Source organism: Neovison vison, chromosome 13 (genome assembly GCF_020171115.1).
Source record: "Neovison vison isolate M4711 chromosome 13, ASM_NN_V1, whole genome shotgun sequence".
Taxonomy (NCBI): domain Eukaryota; kingdom Metazoa; phylum Chordata; class Mammalia; order Carnivora; family Mustelidae; genus Neogale; species Neogale vison.
Window position 1 is genome coordinate 149,464,440 of NC_058103.1, and position 25,886 is coordinate 149,490,325.

General features: G+C 39.2%; 1 protein-coding gene across 1 annotated transcript in view; it reads left to right on the top strand.

Annotated features, from left to right (window-relative positions):
• ADAMTSL3 (ADAMTS like 3) overlaps positions 1-25,886 on the top strand; it is a 347,085-nt gene that overhangs the window by 182,506 nt on the left and 138,693 nt on the right. The window contains exons 11-12 of the mRNA XM_044232432.1: positions 12,320-12,394; positions 17,418-17,575. Coding sequence (XP_044088367.1) covers positions 12,320-12,394; positions 17,418-17,575 — 233 coding nt within the window. The remainder of the gene's footprint in view (positions 1-12,319; positions 12,395-17,417; positions 17,576-25,886) is intronic.

Here is a 25,886-nt window from a genome sequence, read left to right on the forward strand (position 1 = left end):
GACATTTCTATTCCTCAGCTTTTCCTTTTAAGCTTTTGGATAGCTTGTTATTTTCTTCAACTGTTATCTACCACCTTCGGTAGCCTCAGTGTTAAACAATTGCCTCTGATTGTTTTGGACAAGTGCCCCTTGGGAAAGGGCTGTTTGTACTGGGAAAGCTCCTAGCTAGGTAAAATAAAGACAGCTTTGTGAGTGAGGTCTTCCAAGGAACCATCATTCAGGTCAAATAATGACAGTTGAGAATTGGAGCTTTGAAGGAGCTCCAACCATAATCTGCCCCTGCGGCATCTTACAGGCTGCTGATTTTCACAATGACTAAGGGATGCTGGTTTTCAAGGTTACAGCAGAGGCTGAGGATGGGGGATAGGGACTAGACAATTCAAAATGCCGTAAAATTTGTTGTTCTTACCGAGTGTTCTTCTTGAATAAATTTTGCCCAGATTGCTGTGAGCCGTAGTTAATTTGCAAATTTTTGAAAATGTTGATTCGGACAATTTTTTCTAGTGTTTTCATGGAGGTGTAGTTTTCAGAGTTCCTTACTCCATCATTTTTGCTTGCTTATTCAAGTTATTCTCTAAATAAGATCTGTATGTTGCATTTATATGTCTCTTAATTCTTTTTTAAAATTATAAGTAGGTCCTCCTCTCTTTTTATCCTTAATATGTTTCTTAGTTTGTTTGTAATTATAAGTATGTCCTTTTTTCCCCCTTGATATTTATTTGTTAAGGAAGCTGCTCATTTGTCTTACAGATTTTTCCATAATTTATATTTTTCTCTTTACATTTCCGTAATGTGGTGTAGTATGTTCCTTTGTATCCTACATTTCCTGTAAGTAGGTTGTTAGATATAGAGGCTGGATCACATTCAGATGTGTGTTTGTTTTGGTAAGAATGCTTTAAAGTTGCTGTTACGTACTTCCTATTGCATCATATTATGAGGCACATACTGTATGGTTTTCTGTCTTATTGTCCATAGCTATGGATAATTGATGTTTAAATAATGATAATATATTAGTTCTTCATTTATCAGCTTGGGTATTTCTACAAAGAAAATCTTCACTGCATCAACTATTTGGTTTCCCTGAAGTACAGTTTGTGTGGAAAGGCATAGTAAATGCATTATTCTTTTGCCTTTATTTATCAGCTTTCAAAAAAAAAATGAGCTGGTTGGTAGCATCCTCAGAATATGACCAGTAATTTCTTTTGGTGTTATTAAGGACTTAAGGATTTAAACACATTTCACGTGATTAAGGATTTAAACATATTTGGTGTGATTCGCTTCATTTCAGTTATCATTCTTATTAATGTTCAAATTTTCACCTTTTTGCCATATTGGATACCCTTTATGTTAACCCTGAAGTCCTTTCACATAACTTCAGTTCACATGACTCATGTCTTTGGGAGCTCCCTTACTTTTATTATTCCATAACAAAATTCTAGGATTAGCTAGTTCCTTTTCTGACCCAGATCAGGATTGAACCATTTCTTAAAGAATCCCTGGTTCTTTTTAGTGGGAATTGGTATTAGGAGGCACTACATGGATGCAAGGATGTTCATTGCTATTGAGTTGATTAATATTTTTTGGATTTTCAGAAGACAGAGTAGGAATAAATATTAGAGTATATGTTTATATGTATACATATGTATGTAATATTGTATATTAACCTATTAACATTTATGTAAGTATAACATATATTATAAAATATAGATAAAACAATTAAATATTAATTAGAATGCACAAAAGCAGTTTATTTATCTAATATCAGAATACCTTCAGACCTGTTTTTGGAGGCTGTAGTTTTTTTCCCTAGTTTTATTGAAAAATAAATGACAAACGTCACTGTATAGGTTTAAGGCACACAACGTGATGGTTTGACTTGCATATATTGTGACATGAGTACCATAGTAAGTTCAGCTAACATCCATCTTCTCATATAGATACAATAAAAAGAAAAGAAAGAAGGAATAAGGAAAAAAAACTTCTCCTCATGATGAGAAAATTTCTCCTGTGTATTATACATCACTGTTAACTAGTCATCCTGTTGTACATTGCATCCTTAGTCTTTTTTATCTTATAACTGGAAGTTTGTACCTTTTAATCACTTTCTTCCTATTCCTCCACATGCTATACTCTGCCTCTGGTGGTTACCAGATTTGCTTTTCTATGAGTTTGTTTTTGTTTTGCTTTGTTTTTATATTCCACATATAGTTGAAATCATACGATGTTTTTCTCCATCTGATCTATTTTACTTAACATAATGCATTTGAGTTCCACCCATGTTCTTGCAAATGGTAGGATTTCCTCAGTTTTTAATAGCTTAGTAATATTCCATTGTATACATGTTTACCACCCCTTACATCTTTTCCTCCACTGATGGACTCTCAGTCTGTTTCCATGTCTTGGCTCTCGTAAATAACACCTGTGAACAAGCAGGTGCAGATATCTTTTTGAGTTTGTGTTTTCTTTCCTTTGGCTATATTTCCTGAAGTGGAATTGCTAGATCATATAATTGCTCTAGTTTTACTTTTTGAGGATACTCCATACTGTTTTCCACAGGGGTTGTTCCTATTTTTAATCCCACCAACAGTGCACAAAAGTTTCCTTTCATCCAAATCCATGCCAGCATTTGTTATCTCTTGTCTTTTTGATTATGGCCATTCTAACATGTGTGAGGTCGTATCTCAACATAGTTTTAGTTGTACATTTCTGAGAACCTTTCAGTCTTCTTTTTTTTTCTTCTTCCAATTTATTTATTTTCAGAAAAACAGTATTCATTATTTTTTTCACCACACCCGTGCTCCATGCAAGCCGTGCCCTCTATAATAACCACCACCCGGTACCCCTACCTCCCACCCCCCCACCACTTCAAACCCCTCAGATTGTTTTTCAGAGTCCATAGTCTCTCATGGTTCACCTCCCCTTCCAATTTACCCAAAAGCACATACCTTCCCCAATTTCCATAACCCTACCCCCTTTCTCCCAACCCCCCTCCCCCCAGCAACCCACAGTTTGTTTCATGAGATTAAGAGTCACTTATGGTTTGTCTCCCTCCCTATCCCATCTTGTTTCATGGATTCTTCTCCTACCCACTTAAGCCCCCATGTTGCATCACCACCTCCTCATATCAGGGAGATCACATGATAGTTGTCTTTCTCTGCTTGACTTATTTCGCTAAGCATGATACGCTCTAGTTCCATCCATGTTGTCGCAAATGGCAAGATTTCGTTTCTTTTGATGGCTGCATAGTATTCCATTGTGTATATATACCACATCTTCTTTATCCATTCATCTGTTGATGGACATCTAGGTTCTTTCCATAGTTTGGCTATTGTGGACATTGCCGCTATAAACATTCAGGTGCACGTGCCCCTTTGGATCACTACGTTTGTATCTTTAGGGTAAATACCCAATAGTGCAATTGCTGGGTCATAGGGCAGTTCTATTTTCAACATTTTGAGGAACCTCCATGCTGTTTTCCAGAGTGGTTGCACCAGCTTGCATTCCCACCAACAGTGTAGGAGGGTTCCCCTTTCTCCGCATCCTCGCCAGCATCTGTCATTTCCTGACTTGTTGATTTTAGCCATTCTGACTGGTGTGAGGTGATATCTCATTGTGGTTTTGATTTGTATTTCCCTGATGCCGAGTGATATGGAGCACTTTCTCATGTGTCTGTGGCCCTCTGGATGTCTTCTTTGCAGAAACATCTGTTCATGTCCTCTGCCCATTTCTTGATTGGATTATTTGTTCTTTGGGTGTTGAGTTTGTTAAGTTCTTTATAGATTTTGGACACTAGTCCTTTATCTGATATGTCGTTTGCAAATATCTTCTCCCATTTTGTCAGTTGTCTTTTGATTTTGTTAACTGTTTCCTTTGCTGTGCAAAAGCTTTTGATCTTGATGATATCCCAATAGTTCATTTTTGCCTTTGCTTCCCTTGCCTTTGGCGATGTTCCTAGGAAGATGTTGCTGCGGCTGAGGTCGAAGAGGTTGCTGCCTGTGTTCTCCTCAAGGATTTTGATGGATTCCTTTCTCACATTGAGATCCTTAATCCATTTTGAGTCTATTTTTGTGTGTGGTGTAAGGAAATGGTCCAATTTCATTTTTCTGCACGTGGCTGTCCAATTTTCCCAACACCATTTATTAAAGAGGCTATCTTTTTTTCATTGGACATTCTTTCCTGCTTTGTCAAATATTAGTTGACCATAGAGTTGAGGGTCTATTTCTGGGCTGTCTATTCTGTTCCATCGATCTATGTGTCTGTTTTTGTGCCAGTACCATGCTGTCTTGATGATGACAGCTTTGTAATAGAGCTTGAAGTCCGGAATTGTGATGCCACCAACTTTGGCTTTCTTTTTCAATATCCCTTTGGCTATTCGAGGTCTTTTCTGGTTCCATATAAATTTTAAAATTATTTGTTCCAGTTCTTTGAAAAAGATGGATGGTACTTTGATAGGAATTGCATTAAATGTGTAGATTGCTTTAGGTAGCATAGACATTTTCACAATATTTATTCTTCCAATCCAGGAGCATGGAACATTTTACCATTTCTTTGTGTCTTCCTCAATTTCTTTCATGAGTACTTTATAGTTTTCTGAGTATAGATTCTTAGCCTCTTTGGTTAGGTTTATTCCTAGCCAAAGGAAGGTTTACTTATGGTTTGGGGTGCAATTGTAAATGGGATCGACTCCTTAATTTCTCTTTCTTCTGTCTTGTTGTTGGTGTAGAGAAATGCAACTGATTTCTGTGCATTGATCTTATATCCTGACACTTTACTGAATTCCTGTACAAGTTCTAGCAGTTTTGGAGTGGAGTCTTTTGGGTTTTCCACATAGAGTATCATATCATCTGCGAAGAGTGATAATTTGACTTCTTTGCCGATTTGGATGCCTTTAATTTCGTTTTGTTGTCTGATTGCTGAGGCTAGGACTTCTAGTACTATGTTGAACAGCAGTGGTGATAATGGACATCCCTGCCGTGTTCCTGACCTTAGTGGAAAAGCTTTCAGTTTTTCTCCATTGAGAATGATATTTGCGGTGGGTTTTTCATAGGTGGCTTTGATGATATTGAGGTATGTGCCCTCTATCCCTACACTTTGAAGAGTTTTGATCAGGAAGGGATGCTGTACTTTGTCAAATGCTTTTTCAGCATCTATTGAGAGTATCATATGGTTCTTGTTCTTTCTTTTATTGTTGTATTGTTGTATCACATTGACTGATTTGCGGATGTTGAACCAACCTTGCAGCCCTGGGATAAATCCCACTTGGTCATGGTGAATAATCCTTTTAATGTACTGTTGAATCCTATTGGCTAGTATTTTGGTGAGAATTTTCGCATCTGTGTTCATCAAGGATATTGGTCTATAGCTCTCTTTTTTGATGGGATCCTTGTCTGGTTTTGGGATCAAGGTGATGCTGGCCTCATAAAATGAGTTTGGAAGTTTTCCTTCCATTTCTATTTTTTGGAACAGTTTCAGGAGAATAGGAATTAGTTCTTCTTTAAATGTTTGGTAGAATTCCCCCGGGAAGCCGTCTGGCCCTGGGCTTTTGTTTGTTTGGAGATTTTTAATGACTGTTTCAATCTCCTTACTGGTTATGGGTCTGTTCAGGCTTTCTATTTCTTCCTGGTTCAATTTTGGTAGTTTATATGTTTCTAGGAATGCATCCATTTCTTCCAGATTGTCAAATTTGTTGGCGTAGAGTTGCTCATAGTATGTTCTTATAATAGTTTGTATTTCTTTGGTGTTAGTTGTGATCTCTCCTCTTTCATTAATGATTTTATTCATTTGGGTCCTTTCTCTTTTCTTTTTGATAAGTCTGGCCAGGGGTTTATCAATTTTATTAATTCTTTCAAAGAACCAGCTCCTAGTTTGGTTGATTTGTTCTATTGTTTTTTTGGTTTCTATTTCATTGATTTCTGCTCTGATCTTTATGATTTCTCTTCTCCTGCTGGGCTTAGGGTTTCTTTCTTGTTCTTTCTCCAGCTCCTTTAGGTGTAGGGTTAGGTTGTGTACCTGAGACCTTTCTTGTTTCTTGAGAAAAGCTTGTACCGCTATATATTTTCCTCTCAGGACTGCTTTTGTTGTGTCCCACAGATTTTGAACCATTGTATTTTCATTATCATTTGTTTCCATGATTTTTTTCAATTCTTCTTTAATTTCCCGGTTGACCCATTCATTCTTTAGAAGGATGCTGTTTAGTCTCCATGTATTTGGGTTCTTTCCAAACTTCCTCTTGTGGTTGAGTTCTAGCTTCAGAGCATTGTGGTCTGAAAATATGCAGGGAATGATCCCAATCTTTTGATACCGGTTGAGTCCTGATTTAGGACCGAGGATGTGATCTATTCTGGAGAATGTTCCATGTGCACTAGAGAAGAATGTGTATTCTGTTGCTTTGGGATGAATTGTTCTGAATATATCTGTGATGTCCATCTCACCCAGTGTATCATTTAAGGCCTTTATTTCCCTGTTGATCTTTTGCTTGGATGATCTGTCCATTTCAGTGAGGGGAGTGTTAAAGTCCCCTACTATTATTGTATTATTGTTGATGTGTTTCTTTGATTTTGTTATTAATTGTTTTATATAGTTGGCTGCTCCCACGTTGGGGGCATAGATATTTAAAATTGTTAGATCTTCTTGTTGGACAGACACTTTGAGTATGATATAATGTCCTTCCTCATCTCTTATTATAGTCTTTGGCTTAAAATCTAATTGATCTGATATAAGGATTGCCACTCCTGCTTTTTTCTGATGTCCATTAGCATGGTAAATTCTTTTCCACCCCCTCACTTTAAATCTGGAGGTGTCTTCAGGCTTAAAATGAGTTTCTTGGAGGCAACATGTAGATGGGTTTTGTTTTTTTATCCATTCTGATACCCTGTGTCTTTTGATTGGGGCATTTAGCCCATTAACATTCAGGGTAACTATTGAGAGATATGATTTTAGTGCCATTGTATTGCCTGTAAGGTGACTGTTACTGTATATTGTCTCTCTTCCTTTCTGATCTACCACTTGTAGGCTCTCTCTTTGCTTAGAGGACCCCTTTCAGTATTTCCTGTAGAGCTGGTTTGGTGTTTGCAAATTCTTTCAGTTTTTGTTTGTCCTGGAAGCTTTTAATCTCTCCTTCTACTTTCAATGATAGCCTAGCTGGATATAGTATTCTTGGCTGCATGTTTTTCTCGTTTAGTGCTCTGAAAATATCATGCCAGCTCTTTCTGGCCTGCCAGGTCTCTGTGGATAAGTCAGCTGCCAATCTAATACTTTTACCATTGTATGTTACAGACTTCTTTTCCTGGGCTGCTTTCAGGATTTTCTCTTTGTCACTAAGGCTTGTAAATTTTACTATTAGGTGATGGGGTGTGGGCCTATTCTTATTGATTTTGAGGGGCGTTCTCTGAACCTCCTGAACTTTGATGCTCGTTCCCTTTGCCATATTGGGGAAATTCTCCCCAATAATTCTCTCCAGTATACCTTCTGCTCCCCTCTCTCTTTCTTCTTCTTCTGGAATCCCAATTATTCTAATGTTGTTTCGTCTTATGGTGTCACTTATCTCTCGAATTCTCCCCTCATGGTCCAGTAGCTGTTTGTCCCTCTTTTGCTCAGCTTCTTTATTCTCTGTCATTTGGTCTTCTATATCGCTAATTCTTTCTTCTGCCTCATTTATCCTAGCAGTGAGAGTCTCCATTTTTTGATTGAACCTCATTAATAGCTGTTTTGATTTCAACTTGGTTAGATTTTAGTTCTTTTATTTCTCCAGAAAGGGCTTTTATATCTCTGGAGAGGGTTTCTCTAATATCTTCCATGCTTTTTCAAGCCCGGCTAGAACCTTGAGAATTGTCATTTTGAACTTTAGATCTGACATATTACCAATGTCTGTATTGTTTAGGTCCCTAGCCTTCGGTACTGCCTCTTGTTCTTTTTTTTGTTGTGAATTTTTCCGCCTTGTCATTTTGTCCAGCTAAGAGTATATGAAGGAGCAAGTAAAATACTAAAGGATGGCAACAATCCCAGGAAAATATGCTTTAACCAAATCAGACCCCCTCACGATTGGGTGAGGGATCTCCCCTGATTGGGATCTCCTCTGATTGGGATCTCCCAATCTCTTCTGATTGAGATCTCTTCTGATTTGGGGATAAAAAGCGGTTCAAAAAGAAAGAAAGAAAAAAAAGAAAAAAAAAGAATTAAAAAGAGATTGAATTAAAAATTCAATCAAGAATTTAAAAAAGAATTAAAAAAAGAGATTGAAGAGATTGGGATCACTTCTGATTTGGGGATAAAAAGAGGTTCAAAAATAAAGAAAGAAAAAAAGAAAAAAAAAGAATTAAAAAAAAGAAAATGAATAAAGAAAAGTATAAAAAAGAAATATATATATATATTAGATAAACTAGTTAAAAAACGTTAAAAAAGAAAAGAGTAAAAGTTAAAAAAATTTTAGCAGAAGAAGAGGAAAAAAAAATGAAAAAGAAAAAAATTAAATTAACTGCAAGACTAAAAAATCACAGGGAGAAAGCCATGAGTTCCGTGGTTTGTTTTCTCCTCTTCTGGAATTCTGCTGCTCTCCTTGGTATTGAAACTGCACTCCTTAGTCAGTGAACTTGGTCTTGGCTGTATTTCTTGTTGATCTTCTGGGGGAGGGTCCTGGTGTAGTGATTCTCAAGTGTCTTTGCCCCAGGCAGAATTGCACCATCCTTACCAGGGGCCGGGCTGAGTGATCTGCTCGGCTTTGCTTTCAGGAGCTTTTGTTCCCTGAGCGCTTTCCGTAGAGTTCCGGAGGACAGGAATACAAATGGCGGCCTCCTGGTCTCCGGCCCGGAGGAGCCGAGACCCCGGGGCCCCGCTTCCCTGTGCGCCCTCAGCAAACAGCTCCCAGTAACTCGCGTCTGCCTGACCTCCGGCCGCGCTCCGAGCTCACCGAGCCTGCGGCCGGTTCAAGGTAACCCCGAGCTGCGAGCTCACTGTCGGCTCTGTCTCTGCAGCCGGCTTTCCCGCTCCAATACCCGCAAGCTCTGCGACACTCAGACACCCCCATCCTTCTGAGACCCTGCGTTACCTGAGGCCACGCCGACCCTGCGTGGGCTTCGCCCCGGTTTAGCCTCTGGAGCGATGTCCCTCAGCGGAACAGACTTTTGTCCCGATTTTGTGCTCCGTTGCTCCGCCGCTTGCTGGGAGCCGGCCCCTCCCCCCGGGGTCTGTCTTCCCGTCGCTTTGGATTCCCTTCTCCGCCAGTCCTACCTTTCAGAAAGTGGTTGTTTTTCTGTTTCTAGAATTGCTGTTCTTCTCTTCGATCTGCCGATGGATTTGCAGGTGTTTGCAATCTTTAGATAAGCTCTCTAGCTCATCTCCTGCCAGCTGAAGTAGTCTCAGCTGCTGCTTGTCCGCCATCTTGACTCCTCCTCGGTCTTCTTTTTATGTGCTTACTTTTACTTAAGATGAGCAAAACTCGCCCAGTAAAACTTTCGGGCCCCAGTCCTTTTTTTTTTTCTCCATTTTCTATCTTCTTTTGTAAAAAATGTTTTTAGCTTTTGAATATTATATTTGAAAAGTAACTCATTAGTATGTTGTCACTATACAAACAGAGAATATAGAACTATTTTCTAATTCCTTCATTCCTAGAACTTTCATTTCTTTCCCTAGAGGTAACCAGTGTCAAAGATTTGGTGAAAACCTTCCATGAATTTAAAGGATTAAAATCCCACTCTGTTATTTACTAATATGGACTTGCACAGTGCTATGAATTTTCATAGTATTATGTATCTACAGTGTTATTCTATGCATTTACATACAATATTAAGTATTATATATGTAAATATTTCTATAAATAATATATACATGAAAATGCAATATCAAACACATGTACTTTACAATGAGTTTATGCCTCATGCATTTTTTAATGTAAAATATGCATAACATAAAATTTACCATGTTAGTCATTTTTAATTGTATGGTTCAGTGGCATTAAATACATTCAGACTGGTATATAACCATTACCACAGTCTGTCTCCAGCTTTTTTGTCTTCAAAACTGAAGGTCTGTACCCACTAAACAAACAAGAACTCTCCCATTGCCTCGAACCCCAACCCCTGGGAAACACTGCTATACTTTTCTGTCTCTATGAACGTGACTGTTCCTATGAATGGAATGATACAGTATTTATGCTTTTGTGACTGACTTATTTCACTTAACATTACATCTTCCTGGTTCATCCATGTTGGATAGAATGTGTCGGAATTTCTCCCCCCCCCCCCGCTTTTTTTTTTTAAGATTATTTATTTATTTATTTGACAGAGAGAGAGAGAGAGAGAGAGATCACAAGTAGGCAGAGAGGCAGGCAGGGAGAAAGGAAGGGAAGCAGGCCCCCTGCTGAGCAGAGAGCCTGATGTGGGACTCAATCCCAGGACCCTGAGATCGTGACCTGAGCCGAAGGCAGTGGCTTAACCCACTGAGCCACCCAGGCGCCCCGAATTTCCCCCTTTTTAAGGCTTAATAATGTTCCATTGTATGTATGTATGCATGTACCACATGATAGCTTCCCACTCATCTGCTGATGGACACTTGGGTTGTTTCCACCTTTTGGCTATTGTAAATAATGCTGTGGACATAGGTGTACAAACATCTGTTTGAATCCCTGCTTTCAATTCTTATGGGTATAAGCCCAGATGTGGAATTGCTGAATCATATGGTAATTCTGTATATAATATTTTGAGGACCTATTTTCCATAGTTTTTGAACCATTTTATATTCCCAACAGTGGTTCATAAGCATTCCAATTTCCTCTCATCCTGAGGATTATTTTCTGTTTTTTTTTTTATAATGGCCATCCTATTAGATGTGAAGTGGGATCTCATTATGGTTTTGATTTGCATTTCCCTAAAGAAGTTGAGCATGTTTTTATGCAACTGTTGACCATTTGTATATTTTGTTGAGAGAAATATCTGTTTAAGCCCTTTGCTCATTTCATTTTGGGTTGTTTGTTCGTTGTTGTTTTTTGTTGAATTATACAATTTCTTTATATGTTCTGGATATTAACCCTTTATCTGATATGTGATTTGTAAATATTTTCTCCCATTCCATGGGTTCCTTTTTTTACTCTGTTCATGGTATCCTGTGATGCACAAAAATTTAACTGTGATGTAGTCTATTTTATTTGTTTTTTTCATGTGTTTCCTATACTTTTTGGTGTCCCATTCAAGAAATCATTACCCATATATATTGCTTTTTAACTTTCTTTTTTATTTATCAATATGTATGTTGGTTTTCTTTCTATATGAAGTCCTATAGCTTCTTACCATTGTTTTTATCAGGCATAGAGTATTCCTTAGTACAGAAATATCATTGTTTGTTTCATCTCTCCTATAGTGGTGAGTAGTTACATAATGTCCATTGTTTTGTTTTGTTTTTTTGCATGTATGTATTTTACCTGTATGCATATATGTTGCATGTGTGTATATCAGGAAAAAAACAAACAAAATTTGAAAAGAGTATTTATCCAAATGTTAGAAGTGATGATCTCTGGGCAGCAGGATTAGAAATAGCTTTGTTTTTTCTTCTTGCTTATTTGCATTTTTAAATTTTCAGTAATAAACCGATATTTTTATCTAATAAAAATGTATAAACAAGTCAGCAAACATAGTAACATCCTTCGATCCAACAATTTTACCCCAGAATTTATCCAAAAAATTTGTTCTCTCTAAATTAAACAAACAAAAACAACATCTGCTTGAAGTAATTCATATCATTGACAGTATGTTAATGCCATTTAGTAATAGGCTTAGTGTTCAAGTCAGAGCCTACTGCCGTAAAATTTTATATGAGTCTAGATTATTATGCAGCCATAAAAATTAATTTCAGAATGTGTAACACCAGAGGACTGCCCCAAGGTAATGATCTAGGCCAGGGATCATCAAACTTTTTTCTGTGTAGGACTAGAGAGTAAACAGTTTGGGCTTTGGGAGCTCTGTTGCCTTAGTTAAAACTACTCAACTCTATCTTCTGTAGGGTCAAGCAGCCTTAAGTGAATGGGTGTGGCCAGACTTGGCCCAAGGGCCCTAGTTTGAGGACCTTCCCCCAAGCCCCCTCCCCATCAAAGCACATGGATGAGGCCAGGAGGAGGAAGGCAGTGGAGGTGGTAGGCCAGGGTATTCATTTTAACTTTTCTTTAATGTTTTTATTTTTAATACATTTAAATGAAATTATAGGTAGTATGAACATGGCTTATGCACAGTAGTTGTTTTGAAGTTGCAAATGCTCCTGGTTTTGATTGACTTGCTTATCTCGATAAGCCTTTCTTGCGTAAGTTTTACTACATTTGTCCTGCATTCTTTCCTAGGGGAAGAAAATGTAATTGCTGTTCCTTTGGGAAGTCGAAGTGTAAGAATTACAGTGAAAGGACCAGCACATCTTTGTAAGTACAATTTATCCTAACATGTTTTTATTTCCTGATAGTTTATTTAGCCAAAAAAAAAATTTCTTCATGTTAATGGGTAGATAGGAAAATATCTCAAGGATTTTGCCAATCACTCTGAAATTATCTGTATCACTAGGGAATGATCAATACTGTGAATTTTTCTGTTCTCATGTCCCAGTGTTTGGAAATATACCAGTTTGGGTTTAATCTCCTCGAGGGAGAGGAAATCAAGTTGTATGGGAAATAAACTATTTTTATGGGGAGAGTAGAATAGTATTCAAGAGTTTTCTGGAAATTCCAAAGGTTTGGGACAAAAATTATTTCAAAAATTTTTTTTAAAAAACACAGAACCATATCAGTGATTATAGCTGAAAAGTATAAGCTTTGTTGCCAGCACATTGCAAGGTCAGGTCCAGGGACGGTGAAAATAAACACTGGTTTCCCAGAATATGGACTTTGAATTGATAGAAGATGGCCACTATATCGTTTCTTTGGTCAAACTCAGATGGCGTCTCCTCTTTGTTCTTTGGTCTCTTAGGACCTAACAGAACAGGAAAGAGCAGTTTGTCTGTTTCTTTCCCAAGGTCTCCTTGTGGCCAGAGGCAGGACTTTCTTGTTTCTTTCACAGGAGAATGAGTCTCTGCCAAGACTGGCTCCCTGGCCTTGAGAAAGTGTACTGAGTTCAGCCATCTCTTTCCATAAAAGTACAAAACAGTACTTAAAAACTATTTTAAAGCTATGCAAATCAAGGTCCATGGGATCAAAGTGCTACATAGATTGCCTTTTTATCTTTTTTTTTAAATAAGATTTTGGACTTGTAAAATTTTCTCTGGGCCACAAGCATCAAATGTTTTGGGGAGCTTTTAAGTGTGTGTGTGTGTGTGTTTGTGTATTTTGAATTTCATAGTAATATTCCAACCAGAAATGTTCTTTGAGAAAAGTTTAAGTCAAAATGTTTAAGTAAATTTAACATAGATTAAAATCTTGAAAAAACTAGAAATTCTGTAGTACATGGGGATCTCAATCAGAGAAGCAAGAGAATATCTTTGGGGCAGTAAGGGTGAACCATTGTTTGAAAGCCTCCCCCCTTTTTTTAACCCATAACTTTATTTTATCAATTAGGACTTAAAGGATGGGACCACTTTTTTTTTTTTAACTAAAATTCTATAATGTTTATAGTCCTGTAATGGGCACTGTATTCAAGACTTTCTCTATGAGGAAAGAGCAAAACTTTTACAAAGGTTTGTAAAATGGCTTAAAGCCTACATCTCTTGATGAGAGTAAATTTTCATCCTTATAAGCGTGAACTTGATTTTTTAAAATAGGAAAAAAAAAACCACTCAGATCCAAATTTTGTAAATCATTGGAGGGCTCCCATTGGCACATACGGTTTGGGATTCAAAAATATGGATGGTTGAATCTTAAAAGTAGCACCGTTCATAATAAACCTAAAGTGAAAACCACCCAAGTCCACCAGCTGATGGCCAGATGAGTAAAATGTGGCACACGTAGAATATTATTTAGCTGTAACAAAGACTGGAACACCACACGTGCGCCCCATGGATGGTCCTTGAAAACATGATGCTGTGTGAAAGAAGCCAGTTGCGAAAGGCCACATGTGATTCCACTTATATAAAATGTCCAGAATAAGCAAATCTATGGAGACAGAAAGTAGCTTGGTGGTTGCCTGGAGCTGGGGGAAGTCGGGTTGGTGGGAGATGGGGGCCTGGCTGCTGGCGGGTATAGGGTTTCTTTTGGGGATGACAAAAATGTTCTAAGCTTAGATCTCGTGATATTTTCACAGCTCTGTGAATATACTGAAATCGTTAAGCTGGGTTATAAATGGGCGAATTTTACGGTATGTGGATTTTATGGCATATCAAAAAGATGTTTAAAAAAATACTCAGTGACTGGGCCCAGTTTTCTCATGATGCTAAAGGCAGTTCCCCACAATTCGGCTTCCAAACCAGAGGACGTAGACAGCAAACAGAGTAAGCCAAGACAAGTATGTGGTGGCAACATACTCATTTACATGCAAATATGTTCTGGCATATTAAGCAAAACTTTATACTCAAAACTGGCACTGTTCCAAGAACAGGGCTCAGAAATGTTGTCGTGTCTCCAAAGGTGACAGAATGGTTGCTTGGAATATTTCTCCTCTGAACCGTCTTGCAGTTGGCTCTGGAAGGGTTCCCGAAAGTTATCCTTCTCCACTGATGAACAGAACTGGCTTCATTTACAAAGGGTTTTGTTAACATTTCTGAACATCTAAATATAGAAGTGGTTTTATTTTCTTGATTTATACAACTGTTTTCTTAATTTTTTTATTTGAAACGAAGATATATTCCTGAAATAAAGCTTACTTGGCTATAATAAATCATACTTTTAAGATCTGTATTAACTACAGCTCTCCAAAAGGCTAACATCCTAAAGAACTTAGAACACCCCATAATGTTAGTGTCACTTTCTTTGCCACGGGATGGAAGGTCTATCTTACCTATTGCCTGGAGGTGTATAGATCCTAAATTTCCAATCCTGTTCCACGCCTGGCCCCAGCATTATCCCAATGGCATAGTCCCGAATTTCCCTAACACTTCAAAAATGAAAGCCCTAAGAAGATTCCTGCAAAAGAGATTTTACTGTAGCAAGATTTAACGTGGAGTATGTTTGGTTAGCAATAGACTTAGGAAGCCAAACGTCATACACGGAAAACCTCCGCCTCACCCAGAGCTTCATCTCACTGGCTTTCTTGTCAACCCAGTTGTCAGAATCATTTGTCTCCGTGAACTCTGCCTTCATCCAATCACTTCCCCTGTCTCTGTTCACCTCCTCTGACCCCGTTACACAACAGAGGTCAGAGCCCCTGGCTTCCACCGCCTGTGTATGCTGCTGTGTGTGACCTACAGAGCTGGAAGCCTTTTGGAAGTTATAGCCGTGAAGACATTTTATCATAAGCACATGGATAATTAGATATTGGACTTGGATAATTCACATGCACTTGAAAACTGGCTTTGCTCCTTGAGCTCTCACGTCCTTGCCACGCAGGGTCTTGGACGCCGTTCTAAGTGATAAAAGAGACTTGACACCAAAACACGAAACACGAGGACTGGACTAACAGAAATGCTGGCCTTTGGTTTTAGAGGGTGGCTGTCCTACTGTCCTACTGGCTCTTCCTTCCTCCCAGATTCTGACATCCCACCGTAGCTCTGCGGTCTGATGGCCCTCGGGACGCGGCGGCCCAGGAGGCTAACGCCGTGCAGTCCTGACCCCAGCACAGAACATTTTTTTGAATTTAGTCAGCTCATTTCAGGCTGAACTCAGCCTAGAAGCCTGGTGTTTTGCAGGCCTCCTGGGAGGATGGATTTTGTCCAGCTTCCCTCCGTGTCCCTGATAAGACCACAAAGCTCACGGCGTCTGCGCCTTTCCGTCAGAGGGATAATCCACCCGGGGACGGACTTCTTACTCTCTGTGGCTCCCCTTCTCATTTTTCCTGACAGCTCACTTTATAACACTCAGTTTTATATCTTCATTGGAACTAGGAAAGCATTTAATCTCACACTTTCCAAAAATCTACTGCGGTCCTGGAGATCAGGGCCAACGTGCTTGGGGTTCCGTGTGCCTATGAGTAGCCGGCAGTATTCTTCGACCACTAATGATTCCTGCAGATCAAGGAGCTCCTGCCCAGCCTTGGAGAGTTCCCAGAAAATTTCCCAGCCTGCCTGTCAGATGTAATCAGGGATGTCTCCTTATGCCTGTTACACAGTCTGTCCAGGGATGCTTGGATTCCGCAGGTGCTCCCAGGGCAGAGAGAAATCAATGGAAAAGAGCCAAGAACAGCCACAGGCAGATGGCAGACCCCAGTGCCAGACGGTTTTGTTGTGTTTCATCAGCTTTCCTGGCGTTCAGGTTCTGTTGTGTCCTTTGTTCAAGTTGGTCAAAGAACCATTGATAGCCACAAACCAAGTGTAGGTTCCAGAATAGAAGAGCACCTGTGGGACTGTGGCTCCGAGGCCACATTTTAGAAATAAGGCAGCAAAAGCCCAAGGCTTGGAGATAGAGCTGAGGTCAGAAATGCAGGTGCCCCACCCCCTAGCCTGGCTTTTTTTTTTTTTTTAAACAAAAATTACCTCTTTCAACCTCAGACCAGATCCGCTAAGGATGATGATATTTACACAATGAAAGGGGGAAAAAGGAGGAAAGAAAAATCATTTAAATAAAGTACATCGTTTCTTGGCTTTTTAGCTAAGATCTAGTGTAAATAAAGTAGAAATGCTATTTGGGTTAAACCATGACCATTTTTCTGTAGGAGATCTAAAAGCTCTTCCATTCCTATAAAAGCAAATGTGAATAAAGCAGGAACGGGTAGGACAGAGGTTGGTGGTGCTATCAGGGTTCTTTATCTTCATCGTGGTGATATGTGGTAGATGCCGTCGAAAGTGGTACAAATGCTCAGGTTGTACCAATGACAATTTCCTGGCATTGATACTATACTCTAGTGACATAAGCTATAACCATGTTTTTGGGTAAAACTGGATAAACTCTACAGAGGACCTCGTTACTATCTTGGTGTCTTCCTGTGCATCTCTGATTATTTCAATCACAAAAAGTTTATTATTTTTAAAAAAGCAAACTCAGAATTCATGGTGATTTTTGTCTAAATAAAAGACTGGGTTTAAGATCTTCCCAGCAATGATCAAATGAGGAACATATCTTTACTTTGAATAATACCAGCATCATGAAAAATAGGAAGAAAGAGACATTTTCTCTTTCCCCTGTAGAAACGGCTCCAAAGAGTTGAGAAGACCTAATTGGGCCTAACCAATGAGGTTGTGATCTGTCTAGTTTAGCTGCGGGCGACTCAGAAGCTCACATGTGTGTTCCACCAACCCGAGTCAATGCAACCTAGTGGATATCCTGATCCTGTGTTGATATCATACGCTGATACATGTAGTGAGTTATTTTTTGAAATAGAATGCTTTGAAGACAGCCCTCTCATTTAAATTCTCTTTTCAAATTTTAGTTATTGAATCAAAGACACTTCAAGGAAGCAAAAAAGAACACAGCTTTAACAGCCCCGGAGTTTTTGTCATAGAAAACACCACAGTTGAATTCCAGAGGGGCTCAGAGAGGCAGACCTTTAAGATTCCAGGACCTCTGATGGCTGATTTCATCTTCAAGGTAGGAGGAGCCCCTTTCCCAGGGGCTTGCCTCGTAAGCTCAGCACATCCTGAATTTCCAGAACGTGTGGTGTGTTCTGCAGAAAGTCATCAGTCATAATTTCTGCACAAAGTGTATCATGGATACTTCCAACACGGTGGTGGGTTCCTAAACTTTGTTCATCTCTCTCTGGTGTCTGCTGCTCGACCCCACTAGTTAAGAAACAAACTTCACTCGAGCAGGGGTGAGATTGTTTTCGCATCGGTAGACTCCAGTGGTGTTCAGCCTCTAGAAGTTTTAAACCTCTAGGGAGAGTTGGGTGAAAATGGTCCACGGTTAAACGGTCACCGTGCCGCTGTGTGTGCTTTCTCTCCCCGGCAGAGCACAGCGGGGAGCTGGCTGCCCAGCCCTGCCCTTCCTGCTTTGTCTGCTCAGTTGTCTCATCACTGCGGCTTGTCGGCCGCGGTCACCAGGGAGCCTTCTAAGAGCTCTTCTTGTGTGTAATCAGGAGCCTGTGTCCCCTTCTCGGGGAATTCGGGGAGCATCTTTCCTCAGTCAGTGGGTATGGAGAGCAGTGGCCGATAAGTTCCAAGTGACATAGTGTGAAAATTCTGGTAAAATTCAAAATATCTCAGATTTGAGAAAAGGAAAGGGTGTTTCCATGGGTCTTTTTGTCCCATGCCTTTCTGGAAACTCCTTCCAAATGGAAATGGAGGAAAGCAAGTAGCCCTCGTTGCCAGGAATGGCTTTACCTGTCAAAGACCCAGTGCCTTCCAAAAGAACTGTCCATGTGCCACGTAGTAACCTGTCAAAGAACGTTCCTGGTCACACACCCGTGTCCATGCTCCCAACTCAGCCTGCGTGTGGCCAGCCAAGTGTTGAGCTGCGCAGTGTTGTGGCTTCGAAATTTTGAGTTTTAGATGGTCAACATTTAAAAATCGAGGATTGTAACATAAAAATGCCAGTGTTTTTTTTTTCCCTACCTCTCATTAAAAATGGGAAGATCTGACTGCTCGCTTGCCCGTGGTCACGGCAGGAGCTGGCTGCTGCTGGGGACCAGCAGCTTTCCCATCCAGGCACACAGTCTCGTTTACCGTGGTCCACACCGCTCCCTATTGTGTTCCCGACATTGGAGGCATGGGCGTCATTTCACACACGTCGAGGTTGTCATTCAGACATCACCTGCCATCCATAGATCTTTAAGTGACTTCCGCGTCAGATCCTTAAAGCATCAACCCAGGGTTATTCTTGGACAATAGCAGTGGGAAAGGCTTTGGGGGAGCCAGAGCTGTCATCTGTCCTTCTTTTCTCTTTCTCTCTGGTGCATTGTGCATACCTTCTTCACTGGTTTTGCTCCCTTAGAGTTTGCCCATCTGATTTCCAGACAGTAACACACACACACACATGCACACACGTGCCCACAGCCCCCTCCTTTTTTCTGACCTTGTTTCATTCCTCCTTAGACAACCTGTGTTCATCTCAAGTCAACTTGGAGCTCTCTGCGTACGACATGTTAGTAAAACGATGGAATGGGAGGAATAGCCACAAAAATGACCGTTTCAAGACACTGTTTGGTCACAGTGTCAGCAGGAAAGAACATTGTTTATTGAGCCGATGCTTAACCGCGCACGTGCACATACACCGTATATTTCTGCATGTGTGTGTGTGTTCGCATTTTTTAAAGATCTGGTTACACCCCGCATGAAAACATGAAAAAACAACACTTCTTTTAGAGGGGTTTAGTGCTTTGGGGGCGTGATCTTAGCTTTACTTAGAATATTCCAATACTTCAAACCATTCTTAAAGAGAAGAATACAGCCCTATATCACTTGCCGAATTAAAAATTATTTTACACTTTCTTGCCCAAATGACATGTTCCCCTCTTAACGGAGTACATTTCGGTAGCACGTCGGCCAAGTGCGAATTAGTACCGTCTTCTGTTTTCCACTCTGGGTTCTGGTTTCCTCAGATTTAATAAACAATCCTGGGCTTTCACGTCAACCCCTGGGAAGCTTTTGATCTCTCTTGACTGAAAGGTTTTTAAATATGGATATATCCACAGAGAAAGCATGACACACAACCATCTGATACCGTTGTATCAGAGTGATAATAGTATTTGTCCTGCATACCTCACTGGGTAGTGGTAAATAAAATGAGATTATATAAACAGGAATGTGTTGTGGACCTATTCCCCCAAAAAAGGTGAAAGGTAGTTCAATGAGTTGTTACATATGGCCACAGGACTAAAGAGTGAAGGGTACCTCCTGATTCTGCAGGAGAAGATGGGGAAGGGAGTCTCTGTTAGAGACCACCGTGGAGGAGACGGGTCTGAAGGACAGGACCCCTGAAAGACGGACCATGTCCCCACCCGATAGGGCGTTACCCAAAGAGTTGCAATGTCACACGTCAACTTGCACATGTCTTTGCCCTGCCTTTGGGGGAGGAAGCGACCATGCAGAGAAGACAAGGTCCGCAAGCCCATTAGGATTTTTTTTTTTTCCTTGTGAAGCATTGCAGCTGGGAGAATTTCTTCTCAGGAGCCCCACAGACCTTTTATCACCTCTTGTTGATAAGAGGGTCAGGGGCTCGCTCTAAATCATTCCTTGGGCCTTAGTCCTTCTGGGTTCTTCAAGAAGCAGATACCAGACAGGATTAGACACGCAAGGCACTGAGGAGCAGGATGTCGCCGAGGAAGAGGCAGGACAGAGCGGAGCAGGAGCAGAGAGAGGCTGGGAGAGCTGCCCGCTGCAGGGAAGCTCTGACCCCAAGCAGAGGAAGGAGGGACGCGGGACAGTCGGGTGGGAGCGTCTGGGATTGCAGAGCGGTTCTAGAGAATTCAGCAAGGCTGCAGGGGAGGCTCTGAGCCAAAGTCATCTATCCTGTGACACAAAGTCTCCCAGGGAATGGCCTCCTCCTGGGTGGGAGCAGCCACAGGCAGCGGGGCCGGGGATGGGCACCGCTGGCCAGGTGCCCTGGGTGCGGTCGTCCGAGCGAGAGGCACGTTCTCACGGGCCCCACATCTGGCGAGGCAGCTGTACCCGCCATGATCATGTGGGACCCTCAGGCACTACCAGAGACTCATCATGGCAGAGGAATGAGCACTGGGACAAGAGGGAGCCTTCGGCGGGATGGGAAAGGGAAGTGGGTACTGGTCAGCAGTTAGATGCCTCTGCTCCAATCAGGTCATCTCTTTAAGGAAAACATCTGGGTTTAATGCCTTTTTTCTTTTCTTTTTAAATCTTTTTCTTTTTGGTGATAACAGGTGGGACCCAGCAAACCATTTCAGTCCCTCTTAGATTTATTGATTTTTGGGGGGTTCGAATTTTGAACACTAAATAAATTTTTGAAATTTATATTTTGCTAGAGAAGTATCTAGCTCACCTAATTCTTTCAGATGTAATCAGAGTATCATCTTATCATTAAAAAAACTCATTGTACCTGTAACTATGTCTCTTCCACTGGTTTCTTGTCTAATTTTTGTTTTGTTCAAACCATCCAAAGATTTGTCTCTGAGGCATCTAAGAACTAGGTTTTGATCTGATTAACTCAGAGTTTAAAAACTATTCAACTTATATAAATTTTTATTTCTGTTTATCTTCACATGGATTTATTTTGGTTTTGTATTTTTAGCTTCTAGAGCTCAGTGCTTAATTCATTTTATTTTCAGTCTCTTTTTTTTTTCTCGGTTACATGTACTTAACGCAGCTTTCCCATACAACAGCTCATAATTTTGTTGTAGTGTAAGCTATCAATTTTTAATTTTATGCTGGACTGTCTGTATTTATATGCTGGGAAATCTTTGCCTCATTAAAGGTCAGGAAACTATTCTTCTGTGTTTGCTTCTGGAAGACGTATTGTTTTACCTGTCATATTATGAGCTGTAATCCACCTGGAGCTGACTTTTGCACACATTGTAAAGTAGAATTAATGTCTTTTTGCACCTGACTATCCAACTGACCCAGAACCATTAGGTGAAAGCACAGTCCTTTCTTCATTTGTCTTAAAGCCAAACTATACGTGTGGGTCTGTCCCCTTATGTTTTATTGATCTGTCTGTGCAATTCCATTTTGACTTAATTATTGCAACACTAAAACCAGTCTTGATATTTACTGGTAAGTTTTCCCACTTTGTTCTTGAAGATGATCTTTGATAGTCTTGACTCCTTGCATTTCCATATCAACTTCTAAGTCTGCCTGTCAGTTTTTATAAAATTCTTTTGGATTTTGATGAAATCGCATTGAATGTATATGTCAGTTTGGAAAGAACAGGAAACTTTCCAATACCAATTTTCCAATCATAAATATGATATGTCCACCCATTTATTTAGTCCAAAAAAATTCTCTTAGTAATGTTTCTAATTTTTAAAGTTTATGTCCTGTATCTTTTATAAATATATTCCCAGTTGTTTGTTATTTTGATGTTATTGTAAATGGCATTTTTCATTATTTATTTGTGTCAAAGTTATGGAAATCTAATTGGTTTCTGTATATTGACACTGTATTCTTAATATATTGACTTATTAATAGTAATAGTTTATAGAGTCTTTTGGATTAGGTACATACACAATTATGACAGTTGCAAAAATGGTAATTTTGTTTCTTCTTTTCCAATCCTTGGATATTTTATTCATTTTCCTTGCTATCTTATACTGTGTAGGATATTTGATACAATATTGAATAGAATCAGTGACAGCAGGCTCTTCTCATGCTTCTGATTTCAGGGACAAAGAACTCTAATTCTCTGTCATGTATGATGTTTGCTGTAGAATTTTTGATAGGTATTTTATTTGATGAAAGAAATCTTTTTTCGAGGTGCCTGGGTGACTCAGTTGGTTAAACGTCTGCCTTCTGCTCAGATCATGATCTCGGAGTCTGGGGATCAAGTCTCACATGGGGGTCCCAGCTCAGCAGGGTGTTTGCTTCTCCCTCTGACCTTCTCCCCTTTCATGCTCTCTCTCTCTCTCTTTCAAATAAATAAATTAAATCTTTAAAAAAAAAGAAACCTTTCTTCTACTTTGTTTCCATTGTCATATGAAAGTATGGAATTTTATCAGATGCTTTTTCTACATCTTTTGAAGTGATCATATGTTTTTCCTTTATTTTTTGGTTTGTTTTTTCCTTTAATATACTGAATTACGGTCAGTTAGACCCATCTTACTGTTCCATAATAAACTTCACTAGTCACTATCATTATTATAATATAAATAAATGCTACCAATATATTATAATAATATATTGGTAGCATTTACTTATATGTAGTTATTATTTTATTATTAACAAAACAATTACCCTTTTATATGTCAATGCGTACAATTTTAAATTATTTTATTTATGATTTTTTTGTAGCTATGTCCAGGAGAGGTTTTTTTTTTTCCTTGTAACATACTCATATCAGGTCTCGGTATTAATTTATACTGGTTTTATAAAACAAGGTTAGAATTATTTCCTCAGTTCTTATTCTCTGCAACAGTTTGTATAAAGTTGGAGTTATTTCTTCTTTAAATATCCAGAAATATTCAGCAGGAAATTGTTAGGGGTATGCATTCAGAGTCTTTAAAATATATGGACTATTCAGATGTTTAGTTTCCTTTTGTGTCAGTTTTGTTTCAAGGACTTTGTCCACAAGCACGCCTCATTTTATTATACTCCATAGATATATGTATTTTTCTTTTACAAATTGCTGCAAAGGTTTGTGGCAATCCTGACTCAGACTAGTCTATTGGCACCATTTTTCCAATGGCATTTGCTCATTTTATGTCTCTGTGTTATAGTTTGATAATTCTTACAATATGTCAAACTTTTTCATCATTACTGTCCTTGCAATGGTGGTTTGTGATCAGTGACTACAACTTGCTGAAAGTTCAGATGTTGGTTAGCATTTTTTAGCAATAATGTATTTTTTAAAAGATTTTTCTTCAATTATTATTTTTAAGTTGTCTCTACATGCCACATGGGGCTTGAATTCACAACCCAAGACCAAGAGTTGCGTGCTCTACCAACTGAGCTGAGTAGATGCTCTGCAATAAAGTATTTTTAAATTAAGGTACATACATTGTTTTCTTAGACATGATGCTACTGCACACTTAATACACTATATCATGTTGTAAACATAACTTTTGTATGCACTGGGAAGCCAAAAAATTTATTTGACTAGCTTTATTGTGATATTTGCTAACCCATGATATTGCCGAGGTATGCCTGTATTTTAGCTAACTTTTTAAAAAATTATTGGCAGAGGTTTTTTTCATGATATCCTCTTACTATTTTTTCATTGTCTCCAGAATCTGTAGTGAGTCCTTTTTTTTTTTTCATTCCTGATGCTATTTGTCCCTACTTTCTTTTAAACTTAATCAGTCATGTTGGAGGGCTGTAGCTTTTATCAGACTTTTCACAGAAACAGCTTTTGGCTTTATAACCTATTTTAAAGTAGTTTCCTTTCCATATTATTAATGTCCACTCTTATCTTTATTATTTCCATCCTTCCAGTTTTTCTGGATTCAATAAACTGTTCCATTTTTAACTTTTTTTTTTAGAGATTTTATTTATTTGACAGAGATCACAAGTAGGCAGAGAGGGAGTTAGAGAGAGGGGGAAGCAGGCTCCCCACTGAGCAGAGGGCCTGATGTGGGGCTCGATCCCAGGACCCTGAGATCATGACCTGAACTGAAGGCAGAGACATAACCCACTGAGCCACCCAGACCCCCCCCTTTATAATTTTTTGAGTTGGCTGTTTAGGTCATTGATTTTCATCCTTTTCTCCCCCCATAACAGATGTATTTAAGTCTATGAATTTCACTCCAAGCATGCCTTTTATTTTGTCCTACAAATTTTGATAGGAAATCTTTCCCATCATCATTCAGTTAAATTGTATTGTAATTTTCATAGCAATATAGTTTTTGATTTATGGAATAATTAGAAGTGTCTTATCCAGGTACATAGAAATTTTCCAGAATCTCGTTATTATTTTGTAGCTTAATTCCACTGTAGTCAAAGAACATAGTCTATATCATGTCAGTTGTTTGGAAATCTGTTGAAACTTAACTGGTGGTTCAGAACATAGTAGATAGTAGAAGATGTGATGCATCATCTTCTGTCATTGGGCACTGTCCGTATGTCACATTGATCATGTTATTATTAATGATTTTATTAAAAATAATAGCCTACTGGGTTTTGTCTGCTCATTCCAGTAGTTACCATAAGAGATATGACAAAACTGGTGCTGTGACTGTACCTTTGCCTGATTTTTTTCTATTCTTGTTAATTTTGAATTATTTATCCTTGAGGCTAGCTTGTTAGGAACACTAACATTTAGGGTCTTTACTTCTAGTGACATGACTATTTTACTGTTATGAGACTATTTTCTGTCAGAACATTGAGAATCCCTCTCCATTGTCTTCTGGCTTCCATTAATTCTGTTGAGAAGGGAGCTGTCAGTCTTATTTCCGTGCCTTAGATGCTAATGGGTCTTTTCCTTTGTCTGCTTTTAAGTGTTTTCTCTTTAGTTTTGGTTGTCATTGGTTTGACTGTGATATAATTAGTGGCTTTCTTCTGCTTGAGGTTCATGGTGCTTCACAACTCTGGCTTGAGATCCACCATCAGTGTTGGCAGATTCTCATCTCTTGCCTCTGCAGATGTAGTTTCTGTCCCATTCTCTGTATTCTTTGTTTGGGACTATGGCTGTACCTTTATCTCTCATGTCTACTTTCTACCTCATTCTTTTCTGTCCATTTACTGGTTCTCTAAGTGTGTGTAATCCAGGGACCAGCAGATCCTGGCCAGCTAGCTAATGACCTATTTTTGTAAGTGGAATTTTATTGGGACATAAACACAGCCATATGTTTATGGATTGTGGCTGATTTGCACTATATCAGCCACCTTGAATAATTGCCATGGGGACAATATGGCCTGAAAACTGTAATGTTTGCTATCTGGCTTTTTCTGAAAATATTGCTGAACTCCAGTCTAATCCACTGTCAAATCTATCCATTGAGCTACCAATTTAAATTATGGTGCTTCATACTTCTAGAATTGACATTTTACTTATTTCTATCTAATAAAGATTTTATTTATTTATTTTATTATTTGAGAGAGCAAACTCACATGAGCAGAGGGGAGGGTAGAAAGAGGGGCAGGGAGACTGATGCAGGGCTGGATCCCAGGACCCTGGGATCATGACCTGAGCTGAAGGCAGACTCCTAACCAACTGAGCCACCTAGGTGCCCCGGCCATTTTATTTTTATTGTAGCTTCTTTGTTTCTAGTGAAATTCTATCTTGTCTTTAGTTTCTTAAGCATTTTAACCATTGTATCTTAGTCCAGACTCTAAAAACCAGA